General features: G+C 55.9%; 1 protein-coding gene across 2 annotated transcripts in view; it reads right to left on the bottom strand.

Annotated features, from left to right (window-relative positions):
- FAM117A (family with sequence similarity 117 member A) overlaps nt 1-13,974 on the bottom strand; it is a 42,785-nt gene that overhangs the window by 7,868 nt on the left and 20,943 nt on the right. For both annotated transcript variants that reach the window (XM_036033795.1, XM_028520714.2), the window contains exons 2-3: nt 9,473-9,642; nt 1,413-1,508 (exon numbers count right to left, since the gene is read on the bottom strand). In XM_036033795.1, coding sequence (XP_035889688.1) covers nt 1,413-1,508; nt 9,473-9,607 — 231 coding nt within the window. In that variant the 5' untranslated portion in view covers nt 9,608-9,642. The remainder of the gene's footprint in view (nt 1-1,412; nt 1,509-9,472; nt 9,643-13,974) is intronic.

Below are 13,974 nucleotides of genomic sequence, written 5' to 3'. Positions count from 1 at the left end.
CGCTGTGACGGGAGGTCTGTCAGGTGAGCTGGGCACCTGGTTAACTCGACTGTGGAGCTTTCAGATTACCACGTACGCCACAGGCGAACCAGTTCCCCAAAACTTGCAAACACGCAACACTGAAACCCTTGTTTGTCTTCCACCAGTTCCACAGGCGTGGAATACCACCCTCTGTTAACAGAAATGATGTTTTTTAATTCATTCCCCAAGGACACTCACGACTATCTCAGAGGCCCCGAGACCAGGAAGGGTGGAAGGACTTCCCCCCGTTTTGAAACAGGCTGCGCTGAGCAGGGAGCCAGCTCTACGGGAGGGGCATCGGGTTCGGTCCCAGCTCCCACCTCCTGCAACGGCTACGGATCATCACGGGCGATTTTGCAGATTATCCCTGTCGCGTTTGGGATTCTGGGACTGCCTGCCCGAGCTGGCAACCGCTCAGGAGATGCGGAGCTATTCAAGTGTGGGCCCAGGAGGGGCTGGCTGGAGGGGGCTGGAGGGGGAAGAACTGGGACGACTGTACCAGCATAAACAATATAATATTTAAATTTAAAAACAAAGTAATTCAATAAATATGGGCCCAAATTAAGTGGAATTCAGAGGGGAGATGTGCTGCCCACAGCCATGAAACAGGGAGCCACGGCCAAGGGAGAGTCAGTGCTCTCCGAGCGGCCGCCGGGGACCGCTCAGCCGGGATTCTGCGCTCGGCGCAAACCGCTTGCTTCCTCGGATCACTACAAGCTTCGAACGCTTTGTATCTTCCACCGGCCTGAAACACTTTATGTTTTTGCTCTGTTCTTGCAACCAAGAGGGCAGAAGTGGCTCTCCCGTAGAAGGGGTCGAGGGCGACCCCTGGCGACTGGGCCCCGTCAGGCGCTGCCCCACGGCACGGCAGATGGAACCGGCTCGGGAGCCCTGGGATTCCTGTCCACGGCTTTCTCTACTCAACCTCCATGCCCGGAACCCTCCTGAGGGAAACGGGGGCCAAAAAGTGCTTGGGAGCAATAACCATCTTCCCCTTCCTTTAAAGCAGAGGCGGGACGGACAGTTAAGTGTAACAGGATGTGCGGCTGCGGCTTTTCAGCTCCCGGGAACTCACTCCGTATCTCTCCCCAGTCTCTGAACCGCTTATCTGGATCCAACCTCGAAGTAAAGTGAGAACAACGGGGGCTCCCACCCTGCGCTCGGCTGCTGAAGGGCACCAGCAGTCACTGGCCACCCCCTGCTGGCAGGAGGGTCTTGGCTCCAAAGGCCTGGCCACCAGGTGGCTGGAAGCAGCTGCGGAGGAGCCACCCCATTAGGCAAAGGCTGGGTGGGGACTGGAAGCAGAGTCCGCTTTGGAGCAGGTGCACCCGCGGCGCTGGGGGCGGACAAGAGGCCACGACTCTGGCCGGGAAGTCAAACGGGGCCGTTACCTCTTTGCGGTGGTCTGTGCTGCCCCAGGACGCCGAGCGCTTGTGCGTACAGGAGCTGGCCCGCTCGCCGTCCAGCTCTTGCCAGGACAGGGGGGTCTGCAGGGAGAGGAACCCAGTGAAACAGAGAAGTTCCTTGGGCAGGCTCAGGGAGGCAGACACACCCTTTCGTGGGCAGAGGCGGTGGCTCCTTGAAGCCTTCTGTCACCAGCTACTCATCCACCTCGCCAAGGCCAGCCTCTGGGACCCTGTCAGGCTTCTCCACCTGCACTTCCTCTTCCCAACCCCCTCCTCCAGGAAACCTTCCCTGGAGAGCCCGTATGGCCAAGCTGCTCTCGACTCTCTCGTGACTTTTACACGTGGGTGACAGGCCCAGCTCTCCCCGGTGCTCCCCACCGGTGAGCACAAGCGCCGTCCCCACCAGCTCCAGAGGAGCACAGGCCCCGGGACCCACAGGCTCCCTCCTTCCCATACCCTCCGTGTGCCCGGCATGGGCCCAGGTTCCTGCGAGCCCAGTGAGAACAAGTTACTGGACAGGTCTCTATCAAGGAATCATTCATTGGTAAAGCAGAAAAAAAGATCAACAGAGATTCCCCCCTCCCTCCTTCCATCCCTGACTGAAGCAGGAGATAGATGTGGGTGTGGGGTGGTACCTCAGGCTGTTCCCCAATTTCCCCCAGTGCTCAGAGTCCATGCCGGGGACCCTCCGGCATGTGCAGGGGCGGCGCCACTTTCAGAAAGGAGGGAGCTGGAACTTGAACTGGGCCCTGACCCCTGACCCCTCTTGGCTGTATCACAGCTCCTTCCCCGGGGCCCTGCTCTGCCCCTCGGGAGAACAGGGCTGTCAGTCTGCCACACCCTCCCCAGTGCACGGAAGACAGAGTTGGCCCAAGATGGAAGCAGGGGGAGTTTGCAGACCCACTTCCTGAGCCCCGGCCTGCCCGAGGGAGGAGGCTGCTGGCTCCAAGCACGAAGCAGGAGGACAAGGTCCCTCCCCACGGCCGACATCCCTATTTCCATTCCCAGGGAGGGGCCCACGGGGGACGCGCGCCAGTGGAGCCAGTTCCTCTCTAGCTTCTCTGCACAGGCTGCCAAAAGCACGAGGGCCTGGGAACCGTCTCCTCCAACAGATCTGCGACCTCCCCTGAGAGGTTGCTGCAAACAAAAAGGGGGAGGAAAAGAGAGAAAAACCCAACAAGTCAACACCCAACAGCTGCTAAGAAGAGCTCAGCAGGGGTGGTTGGAGCGGGACTGTGGGAGCGGTGCGCCCCGGGTGACAGCTGCTGCGGAGGGGCCGCCGAGGGCTCGGGCTCCCTGGCAGTTCCTTCCCTCAGTTGCCCACCGACCAGGCCGACCTCCACTGGGCTGGGCGACACAGCCGGGGCGAGGTGACGGCCCTACTTCCCTTTGCCGAGGCTAGCGCCATGGGGAGACCATCAGAGATCCACCCCCCATGACACCCTCCTTTAGGAAAAGAGCAGGCCACGCGCCCTCCGGGTCCACCTCCCAGAGCCCCGGAGGCGAAGCTGGCCCTGCCAGTTTGTGGAAACCGAGCAGCTGCCTCCTTCCAAACGCCTCCATCCCTCCACGTGGGGGTTGGCAGAGGGAGCCTCAGAAGGGGCTGCTGCACAGGCTGAAAAGCGAGGAGGAAGCCCACCTCTCCCACAGGCCCCTCGGCCCAGTGGATGCCCGGATGCTCCCCCTTGCAGGGCTCCAAAGCCACAACCCCAGGTGACTAGCTCTGTGATGGAAGTGCCAGGTCCCACACTGGGCTGTGGTCCCTGGAAAGGTGGCAGACACCACGGAGGGGAGATGACAAAGGCCAGGGTGACGAGCCCGTTTCCCCTCCTCCAGGAGGATGCTGTAGTCGCAGGTGGGTGGTGAGAGGCAAAACCAGCCACATTCAGGCTGCCACCGGTTCTGCTAACATCTCTGGCAACCTCTTCAACTGCCTTCTTTCCTGTGCAGTACGTGAGGGGGCGGGAGGAGGAATGCAGGCTGGCGCTGGAGTTTAGGAAGGGTGTGAAAATTCACGGCGGCAAGGATCACCTCCTCGCAATCCATTTTACCCCCTGCCCTCTCTGCTCAGCAACACCTTCCGGCAACCGCCGCCGCCTGCTCTGCAAACTGTGCTGCCAAGGCCATCGCCTTGCTCGACACCCCGCCGTGGCCGTACATGCCGCCATCTCGCCTGCCCTCCCAGGGGCTGTCCTCTCCATTCGGGGCTCTCGGTCCCCCCAACACCCCCCAGGCAAACCCAGCTCCCTTTCCTCACTCTTGCACTCAGTGAATGGCGGCTGAACGCCCACCGTGTCACAGGCACTGTTCCAGGGGCTGGGGACACCACAATGCACAGAACAACAAAACTCCTTATCCCCTCTGAGTTGACATTCTAGCTGGGGACACAGTTTCAATGTGCTAAAAAGTAAAGAGAAAAATACACCAGAGAAAGGGGCTGGGGATGGTGGGGGTGGGGGAGGGGAGGAGGCACTGACATGATTGTAAAGGCCCAGAAGTCTCAGCAAAAAGGCAGCATCTGAAGAAAAACAGGAAGGAGACGAGGGAGGGAGCCGCGTGGCCATCCGAGGGAAGAGCAGTGCAGACGAGGGGGCGGCAGGTGCCAAGGCCCTGAGGCAGGAGCTCGCTCGCTTGCCCAAGAACAACGAGGAGGGCGGTGTGGCTGGAGCAGAGCGAGCCAGGGGCGCAGCGGCGGAAGATGAGGCCATGAGGTGTGACAGATTGAAAAATGGTCCCCAAAGTATCAGGTCCTAATCCCTGGAACCTGTAAATGTTACCTTAGGGGGAAAATTTTTGCAGATATGATTAAGGTGGAGAGATTAGCTTGGGTTATCTGAGTGGCCTGAAGTGCCATGACAAGTGTCCCTACGAGAGACAGACAGCAGGAGATTAGACACACACAGAAGAAAAGGCAACGTGACCGTGGAGGCAGAGACTGAAGTGACGTGGCCAGAAGCCAGAGAATGCTGGCAGCCACCAGAAGCTGGAAGCCGCAAGGACTGGGTCTCCCAGAGAGCCTCTGGAGAAAGGGCAGCCCTCGCCAGCACCTTGAACTTGGCCCAGTGGAATGGAATTTGGATGTCTGGCCTCCAGAGCTGTGAGAGAATAAATTTTTTTTGTTTTGAGTCATTAAGTTTGAGGTAATTTGTTACAGCAGCTTTGGTACCTAATACACTAGGTTATGCTGAGTTTGAAGCTGTTTACGTTTGGGCCTCGGGTATTCTTAAGGCGGGCACGTGCACGAGTGTGGTCTTCGGCCCATCCAGCTGAAGTGGGTGAGCAAGAGTGGGGGCCATGCCCTCCCCCTTATTTTCAGTGCCTCCTCTTCCTTTGGGTCTCATCACAGAGGTCTGAGCCAGGGGCTTCTTGGAGCACAGAGAAGTCACAGCTATTGAAGGCTACCCTTCAACGAGCACCCCTTTATGGCGCAACGGGGGCCGAGCCACACCACACGACAGCACTGTAAGTAGTCGTAACAGACGATCCTTTGGAAGCAGGGCAGAGCTGGAGCTCAGCAGGCCAAAGTCACGTTTGTCAAAGGGACTTGGGCACTGGAACAGGTTTGCTTGAATGCCTGGTCCAGAGGGAGCAGCTGAAGTTCGCAGGGCTGTTTACTAGCCGAGAGTGGTGCCAGCCAACTGTGCAGATGACGCTCGGATCACGCAAACCTGAATGTGGGTTAGACCACGGAAGCCTTGCCAGGATGCCGGGGTCCCCGAGCAACGCGTGGAAGGCTAACTGGGCATGGGGACCGAGGAGAGGTTTCCAAAGAGCAGCCTGATGGAACAAGAAGGCAGCGGCCAGGTGGAGCTGAAAAACCCTCCCAACAACTACCGTCTGTGTCTCTGCCCTCAACCCAGTTAAGTCTCTCCCTGAACTCTGAGATGGGAAGGGCCCTGGTCGCGTTGTCTCCAGTGACGCAGGCGGAGCCCAGCGGGGCCCTGGGAACACCACCCAGTACACCTGAGCACAGTGCGGGGCAGTGTGGCGCCTGGCCCAGTACGGAGGGTCAGTAACTACGTGCTGAAATGAAATCAAACAGAAAACCAGCCCCCCCACCCCAGGACTCTGGCCAGACAGAGACAGGAAAGACCCTGAGGTGGGTCTGCTGGCCAGCTCTGAGAACGCTGGCTGCAGGTGGCCAAGGCCGTCGTCTCTGGCCCTACAGCAGCCCTCACATCTCCCCCATGAGGAACCCGTCTTCAAACATTCTGTGCTGCTGTCACACCACATGCTGAACAACTGGCCCCGCTCATCAGTTCGGAGAGCAGGCGCCCTGCCCAGGCCCCCACACCCACAAGGGCTGGCCCGTGACGAGCAGGCCGAACGGTGTGTCATCGCTAAATGCTGCGGCCCTGGCTTGGGGAAGGAGGAAGACACTCCGCAGTGAGGGCGAGTCCCAGAAAGGGGAGTCCTCCCAAACAAAGCGCGCCACCTCCGCTCTCGACCGCCGGGACACTCTGTGAGGCTTGTCAAGGCCTTATGCTATTGTCCCCCCGCAAAGGGCAAGCAGGCCTCAAGAAAAAAGCCTGCCGCAGAGGCTACCCCACCTCACCTGGGGCATGCAGAGGAAGCAGAAGACAGGTGGTGGCGGGGGTGGGTGCAGAGGCAGAGCAGGTACCCAGGGTCCCATCTGTCTGCAGGATGAGAACACCAGCAGGGGAACTTTGCTCAAACAGTCATTCCAGCTGTGGTGAGACCACTTCCTCCCTCCAGAACAGTGTAAGAAGACTCAAATGCTTTGCAGAGCAGCAAGGGAGAGGGGTGACCGCAACCGGCATGTGGTGCCATCGCCGCCCTGGCCGGGCTCAGCCGCTAGGAGAGGCCAGCCCAAAGCACTGCGCGGCTGGCTCTGGTTTCCCAGCTGACCTGGGGGAAGGGCGGTCCACAGAGGAGAGAACATACTCAGACTGATCTGGAGAACCCTGACACAGTTATCCAGATGCTGGTGACTCTGCACGGGGGCCCTCCTCATCCTCCCTGGCTGGCCACGCTGCGTCCAGTTCCCGCTGCACCCGAGCTCTTCCTTGCACCCACCAAGCTGGCCTCTGGGAGACCTGGTCACCCCTCTCCCATCGCTCATCCTGCCTCAGAACATGCAGCGACTCCAAGCACTCCTTCCCCAGTCACCACACTCGCACCCCCTCTCCCTCCTAGAACGACCAGCCTCCTCCCAATAAGACCCACCCACCTCTCTCCCTCCCCTGCCCACCCCCCCAATACCTGGTTCCCCAGCTCTCCCTGTCACACTGTAAACTGCCTGGGCACTACCCACGCTATACTCTGTGCCTGCCTAGAGCTTCAATCACAGCTAGGCCAGGGAGGGGATCCTGGGGCTGTTGGCAACCTGACACATTTGAGAAGGAAGAGTTTTTTACTCCACCTTCGGCCTTGTGAGGAAGCCTCGCTTGTGCTCGCTGCCCAGGTGTGAAACTTGTGTGGCATGGACAGGACCCTTGCCTGCTCTAGAGGGGTTCGGAGAACGTAGCTGAACAATGGCTCCCTGCCTTCACTGCAAAGCAGGCCCCCAGGAACACCAAGGCTGGTGTGATCTCCAAACACGCACTCTGGCTGCTGGCTCTGGATTTGGCGGGGGGTGGGGGGATGGGGAGGGTTGGGGGGGCAGTGAGAGGTGCAGGGGAAAAAGTCAAAGCGCAGAAGTGAGGCCCAGCCAGATACAGTGGACATACTATGTCGATGTGGCTGGAGAAGAAAGGGTAGAAGGTGGGGTAGGGGTAGGAAGAGGCCCCCTCAGCTCACAAGAATTAAGGCATCGATCTATTTTTAACAATTTGAAAGCTTTCAAGGACTTTGGTAAATCCCATCTCCCCACCTTTCCTCTTCCCTTCCCCACCCTCCCTTGTACCTCCCTGATAAAACCTCTCCCTCATCTCCAGTCCAAACTGGGCGATGTACCCGCGCTCGGCAGGGAGATGCCGGGAGAGCCTCAGGTCGCCATGGTGTAACGCAAGTGTGGAAGAAGGTAGCTCGTGCCAGGCCAGGGACTCAAGTAGGAATTTGAATGGGTCCCAAGGCCTAGAAGCAGGAAACTCCCAGAAGGCCAGGAATGCAAGACGGGCAGAGCGCATATTTTGTAGGCACACTGGATGCCCACGTCGATCAGAATTCTCCCACCTCCTGGCTGCGGCCACAATATTGACAGGTTGCTAAGAGTTCCTCGAGGGCTGGAGCCCATCCCGGGGAAAGAGGAAAGCTGCACAGCCCGGCCTTGCCAGACCCATGGAGGCGCATCGCTGACCTCTGTCTCGCCGTGGCAAGGAGCCCAGACTTGTTATATAAAAGATCTGGCCTGCAGCTGGAACCTGAGCGGCAACACGGAGCCCGGAGCCCACGCCTCTACATGCAGCCAGGGAACGGCTGCGGCCAGCCCTGCCTGGGGCTGACAACGCGCATGCTACCTGAGGGTGGGACGGAGGCCTCCTAAAAGGCTGGCGGCGGGAGTGACAGACAGGCTACACGGAAGGAAGCCTGCCGCCAGGCAAAAAACGATGCGGCCGTGAACTTACACACGCGAAGCAACCTCAACTCAAGTCCTGCTCGTCCACGAAGCCCTCCTCGACTACATACACTATTTGGGCTAAACACTCCTCTCAAAAGAGAGAGGGGTGTGCGCTCCAGGCCTGTGAGGGGAACGCATACCCGACCCATCCTACGTGCCCTTCTCCAAGGGTACAGGGAGCAAGAGCGCCCGGGGCTCCCGGGGGGTAGACCTGCTCAGTCCGCCACCCGCACTGTGCTTTCCCTTCACGCGCTCTTCTCAGATGTCGAGAGGGCCGTCCAGTTCGACTGCAGTGAATCCCTGCAGGTCCCAGGCAGGGTATTCCCAGGAGAATTCCCCTCCTCTGAAATGTGCCAGAGGCTTGGCCCACCTCCCCCCTTGGCAGCCCGCTCCCTGGCTCCCTGGCCTCCGTGGGACGGGCATCCAGACTCGGAGGCCAAGTCCTGTCCTCATTTCCTTACTCCGCACTCCGACCTGCCAAGAACAGGACTGGGCATTCAGACTTCCACTGGCAACACGTGAAAATGGATCTCAGTAAGAAAATAAGTAAAAGACGGGGACTGACGTGATGTGCTCGGAAGGGGAGGCAGGGCAAGGCGAGGGTACCAAACACTTTCACGTTTGGCCATCGCCCCACCTACGGGCAGGCCGCGCGGGCACCGGCCCTCCCGCCCTGGCCCTCTGCCCCCCGCCCCCATAAAGGAAGAACCGGCCTGACCAATGTCCCCCAGGACGCTGCTGAGCCATATCCTCCTTCCTGAGGACAACTCATTTTTTCTGAAGTTGAACGGGAATGGGTTTAAACTGCATCAAAAGGGGGAAGATTTGACTCTTCACAACCTAACAAACAGCTAAGACTGTTGAAGTCCTGAGCCAAATGTAAAAATATCTTTGTATAATTTCACAGTTAAGACGACTTCTTGCTCAGGCTAACACGATCTTATTCAGAAACTGACCAATGGATTGGGCGATCTGCAGCGACTGCTTCCAAGTTTAAGATTCTCAATGAGAAGACTCGTCTTTTGAAGGAAAGGGGACCCAGGCTCGAGGGACCCCAGTGGGTCCCCTGGGACCCCAGACGGGGATGCCGGCTAGTGGTCAGCGCTCTGCCACCCAAGAGCCTGCCGCTCCTGCTGGTCCACTGGGGTCGGCCCTGGCTCAGCGCCCTTTCGGGCCACCTCGTCCAGTTGTCTGGGGAACGCAAACGCAAGTGAATGTTGGCCTCGGTTTAACTTTAGCAAGGTAGATCTCCTTTTTTAAAACCCAGAATAAATTCCAAAGTCAACTCTTGCTTACCCACGCATGAATCCTCAAGCCAGGCTGAAAAACCCAGACTGGCTTCTCTCCCACCCGTCAGGTGGAATGCAAGCTCATTTTCACGTAAGTGTACAAAGGAAACCCAGCCAGTAGACATGAGATGACGAAGATCATTTCAAGCACTGAGAGTTGGTAAGCAGACCAGAGGCCTCCTCAGCCAGCCCCGTCCCCCCATCCGCGTCCCTTATCCATTAGGAGAGAGCATTACCTGGGTGGCCTTGTCATTGGTACAGCAGGTGAAGGCCCCATCGGCATCTCGTGGCCACTGGCCCAGAAGGTATGAGCTGAGGATGGTGTCCAGGGAGAAGGTACGTCGGACCTGGGGTGGCTGAGGCCTACACATTGGCTTTTCTGGGGCCACGGAACACGGGACGCTGGCTGGAAGAGAGCACAGCACGCCCCTCGACGTCAGCGTGGTGGGAAGAGACGTGGAAACCCACCTTCTTCTCTCTTCCAGGTTCCCTCGTATCCACCCCTCCTGCAGGAATCTGAAGCTGCCCATGAAAGCACGTGCAGTCTGGGGAGCGCTCTCCTGCCTTCACCAGCTGGCTATCACCAGAGGAAACAATTTACACCATTTGACTCTGGACGGGGGTGACTTTATACACATGTCCTCCATCTCTGTCCTGTTCCTCTGGGACTAGGGACTGTGAGCCCCGAGAGCTCCATCCTGAGTATCCTGAGAGCAGGGCTGTTTTCCATCTTTGGAGAGGGGACTCCAAGTGGGTAAAAACCAAGTTTTCTTCTGTCTTTTATCTCCTGCCCTCCTCTCTCCACCCAGCACTCATCACAGGGCTCCTAAGTTCTGCACGGATTCAGTGAGCTGATGGCGGGACCCTCTACACTTCCTGCAGGGAGGGCTAGCCCCAGGGACTCTAGGTGCCTGGGACGAGTGATGTCGTAATGACTTTCAGGCATCCGGGACTGAGGTGTCAGCTCAGGGGACTATCCGAGTCTTCCGGTTCTCTCCTCTATCTCGGACCTCTGGCTGAACAGGACAAAAATGAAGCAATTGTAAATGTATTCACTTTGCCTTTTTTTTTTTTTTTTTTTTTTTTACCTTGGCTAAAGCATGCTGGGAGAAGGTAAAAGTGGAGACCAGTGATAACATGTGAGGGTTCTGGAATCCTCTGCAAGTTCCAATCATCTGGGTGGGCCGTGTCTTCCACGGCCACATTCAGGGCGCTCTCCTGACTTAAGACCTGTAAGGCTCCTCCCGTTACACAGAGGGAAACGCTTTCCCACCTGCACTGGTCCCTTGAAAATTCACGTGTGCATTAAGCACAGCACAAAGGAACTGGGGATTGTAGGTATAAATAAACTTGAAGAGCTTTACATTTAAAAAGACACTGACAGGCTGGCAGTTCCTCAAAAAGCTAAACACAGAATGACCATAGAACCCAGCAGTCCCGCTTCCCGGTACCCATACAGAGACTTGAAAACGGGGTCTCAGAGAAACGTTTGCACATTCGCGTTCGTGGCGCCATTGCTGACAACAGACAGAGGGCGGGAGCACCCAAGAGTCCGGCGGCAGACGAACGGATCAACAAAATGTGGTGTATGCATGCAACGAGCTGTCCGTTTCCGAAAGGAATGGGATCCCCAACATGCTACAATGTGGGTGAAACTTCCAACACTGTATTAAGTGAAATACAAGGCACAGAAGGGCCGCTATTGTACGGTTGCACTTAGGCAAATTCGCAGGGACAGAGAGTAGAAATAGAGGTTCCCAGGGACTTAGAGGGGAGAAGTGTTGGGGGTATTGTTTCCCGGGCACTGGGTTTCTGCCTGGGGAGACCAACACCTTCCCGAAACGGACCGTGGTGACGGTGGCACAACACTGTAAATGTGCATAATGCCCGAGCTGAAAAAATAAAAAATGCTGAAAAGAAGCCCTGGCTGGTGTAGCTCAGTGGATTGAGCGCGGGCTGCGAACCAAAGCGTCGCAGGTTTGATTCTCAGTCAGGGCACATGCCTGGGTTGCAGGCCACGGCCCCCAGCAACTGCACATTGATATTTCCTTCTCTCTTTCTCTCTCCCTTCCCTCTCTAAAAATAAATAAATAAATCTTTTTTAAAAGTCCTATTTTAAAAAAATGCTGAAAAGGTAAATTTCATGTTATGTGTATTTTACTACAGCAAAAAAAATAATAAAACAATCTATGTTCCTCAAATCCACTTAAGTATTTGCATACTTGTACATTTTGGCAATTGTAATCAATATGAAATGTACACTATGTTCTACTTTCTTCTACCCATTTCATATACCCATTTCTAAGTATCAACAGTCTACATTTCATTTTTAATGACTACATAATATCCCACCAGGGGGCCATACATAGTGTGCTTAGCCATTCCCATATTATCGGACATTTGCGGCGGGGGGTTGGGGGGGATGTCTCTTCCCTTCCCATTTCAGATATCATAAATAATACTGCATGGACAACTTTCAGTCTCAGTTTTTATCTACTTCCTGGCATATTTTAAGTCATCTCCCTCAGCCATCATGTAGTGCGTGCTAATCTAAAACAAATTTAAAATTATTTGTAATTACAAAAGTAGTATGTATAAATTGTGCAGAAGTCAAGACATGCAAAAATATAAACAAACAAAACAAAAAACCCCTCAGCTCTCGACCCCCAGCAGTCTCATTGGTAGTACCACAAGGGTAATACACCACCCTTCCCGGTCTTGCCCTCCGCACGTCTATGTATGCTTTAAAAAAAAAGAAATCATACCATACCTAATCACTTTGCAATGTGGTTTTCCCTCACATCACAAACACCTTTCTAAACCAGTATGTACTGACCTACAACACACCCTTTTAAACGATCTTAACGTTTCTGTTAAAGCTCTTGAAAGGAAGGCCCTCTTCCAAAGATGGTGGTCAAAGTCCTCACGTTCTGGCCCCTTCCACCTGTCCCTTACACCTCACTCCTCTTCGGAGTCTCCACGTCCTGGACAGACCACTCCACACACTGTTTCCCACCCGGGCCCCCAGGGTCCCCGGCGTCCCCTCCCCTGAGGTCTGCACTCGTGCCCGGGGTCGAAATCCCACCTGTGCACGCAGACCAGCGTCACCACCTGCCTCCACCTCGACAGAGCCTGCTGGGCCCCCTGGGAGACATGCCTCAAGATTTTCTGATTTCCTCCAGCACCTGGTATCCTTCCAGTACTTACCACCCTCCCTCCTGGATCACAGATATTGTATCTGTAACTCCTAGGTAATAAACAACCTGCAGCCAGGGGCTGTTTCTGATTTATCTTTGTCCTCCTCCCAGTGCCTAGAGCACAGGGCTGGTGATTGGCAGGTACCTACGTATTTGCATAAAATCAAAAAACTCTTACTGCAAGGCAAACCTGTTCGAACCATGTCATGGATTCTAAGTTTGTCTGCGTATCCAAGCTCAACCCACTCCCCGGGAATAAGGACTCCCAAGCTGCCTGTCTCTCTTCCTCTCTGAGGCTCCGAATGGCCCGACCTTTCTTCCCTGTCCTGCGCTTTGTCGCCCAGTAACTCCATGACGGGCACGCTGGGTTCAGTTCCCGACTTCCTGTCCTGCACTAGCTTTTCAGCCACTCATCTTCCCATTCTGTGCCTAAGATCAAAAAGCAGCGATCAGGTATTTCTGGGAGCTTCTAACCTATGTCGGCAGCCAAGGCAGACAGCAGAATGCTGTCCCCTGTGGCCCTCCGACACTGTCTTTAAGAGCCCAGTGGGGAGGTGGGGGCTCTGGAAAGGCAAGTTTACAAGATTACGACAGAGAAGCCAAGAAGCAGGCGGGAAGCAGAGGAGCAGAGACTGGTATAAAGGCCAGGACACTGTAACACCTAATGGTGGCGTCATCATTGTGCGAAGGCAGAGAGGGCTGTGACTCCAGGACTGAGAAAGAAGTGACGGGGGAAGATTTCTTGGAGGCGCCTCTCCCAGCCCCTCAGCAGCAGTGGCTGCCTGTGCTCTCCTGGGTTCCTATAGCCCTCAAATTTCGCCCCGTCCCCAGGGGTGTGTGTGTGTGTGTGTGTATGCATGTGTGTGTGTTTGTATTATTGTCTATTCTCCCATCAGCTCTCAGGGGTGCTAGGGAAAGACTGGGGAGGAAACCAAGGCACAGAGAAACCCAGTCTCGGATTAGACTCAGTCTCCCAGCGAGTCAGAGGCAGTCCTAGATCTAGATCCAAGCCTCCTCCCTCTTATGTCAAGTCACTGGGGCTCGGGGCCCTCTGCCTGAGGGACACCCTCTGAGGCTGCGGGGACACCTGCAGGGACACCTGCCTGAACACCTGGAAGGACTGCCTTCAGTTCCTTTTCAGGGAAGGAGATGATAGGCCTGACCTGGCAGTCTGCAATGACCTTTTTTGCTTTTCGGTTCTTTCTTTTTCTTTTTTTAAAGAAGTCTTTGAAATGTGGGGTAAAGCATTCTGCTACTTCCTGAGGACAACTTAAACCACACCCATTTTATATCAGTTCCCATTACCGTCCATATCCCATCCACTGCTGAGTAGGACCCCAACCTCGGTCAGCAATCAGATGTGCTACTTCACTGCCCGTACTCACTCGGCTACGGAGGACCCAGAATCCTGGAATTTGATGTGAGGCTCCAACCACCCACTTTGGTCATCTCTATGTGCTTTCCGGCCACCTCTGACCAAAGTTATTCACAAAACTTCTGAGGACTTCATGGGTCCTGACTTACTCTTTCATAACCAGGAA

This window comes from Phyllostomus discolor, chromosome 8 (genome assembly GCF_004126475.2).
Source record: "Phyllostomus discolor isolate MPI-MPIP mPhyDis1 chromosome 8, mPhyDis1.pri.v3, whole genome shotgun sequence".
Taxonomy (NCBI): domain Eukaryota; kingdom Metazoa; phylum Chordata; class Mammalia; order Chiroptera; family Phyllostomidae; genus Phyllostomus; species Phyllostomus discolor.
Note: the sequence above shows the minus strand (reverse complement) of the source record. Positions and strands in the feature narration are given on the sequence as shown.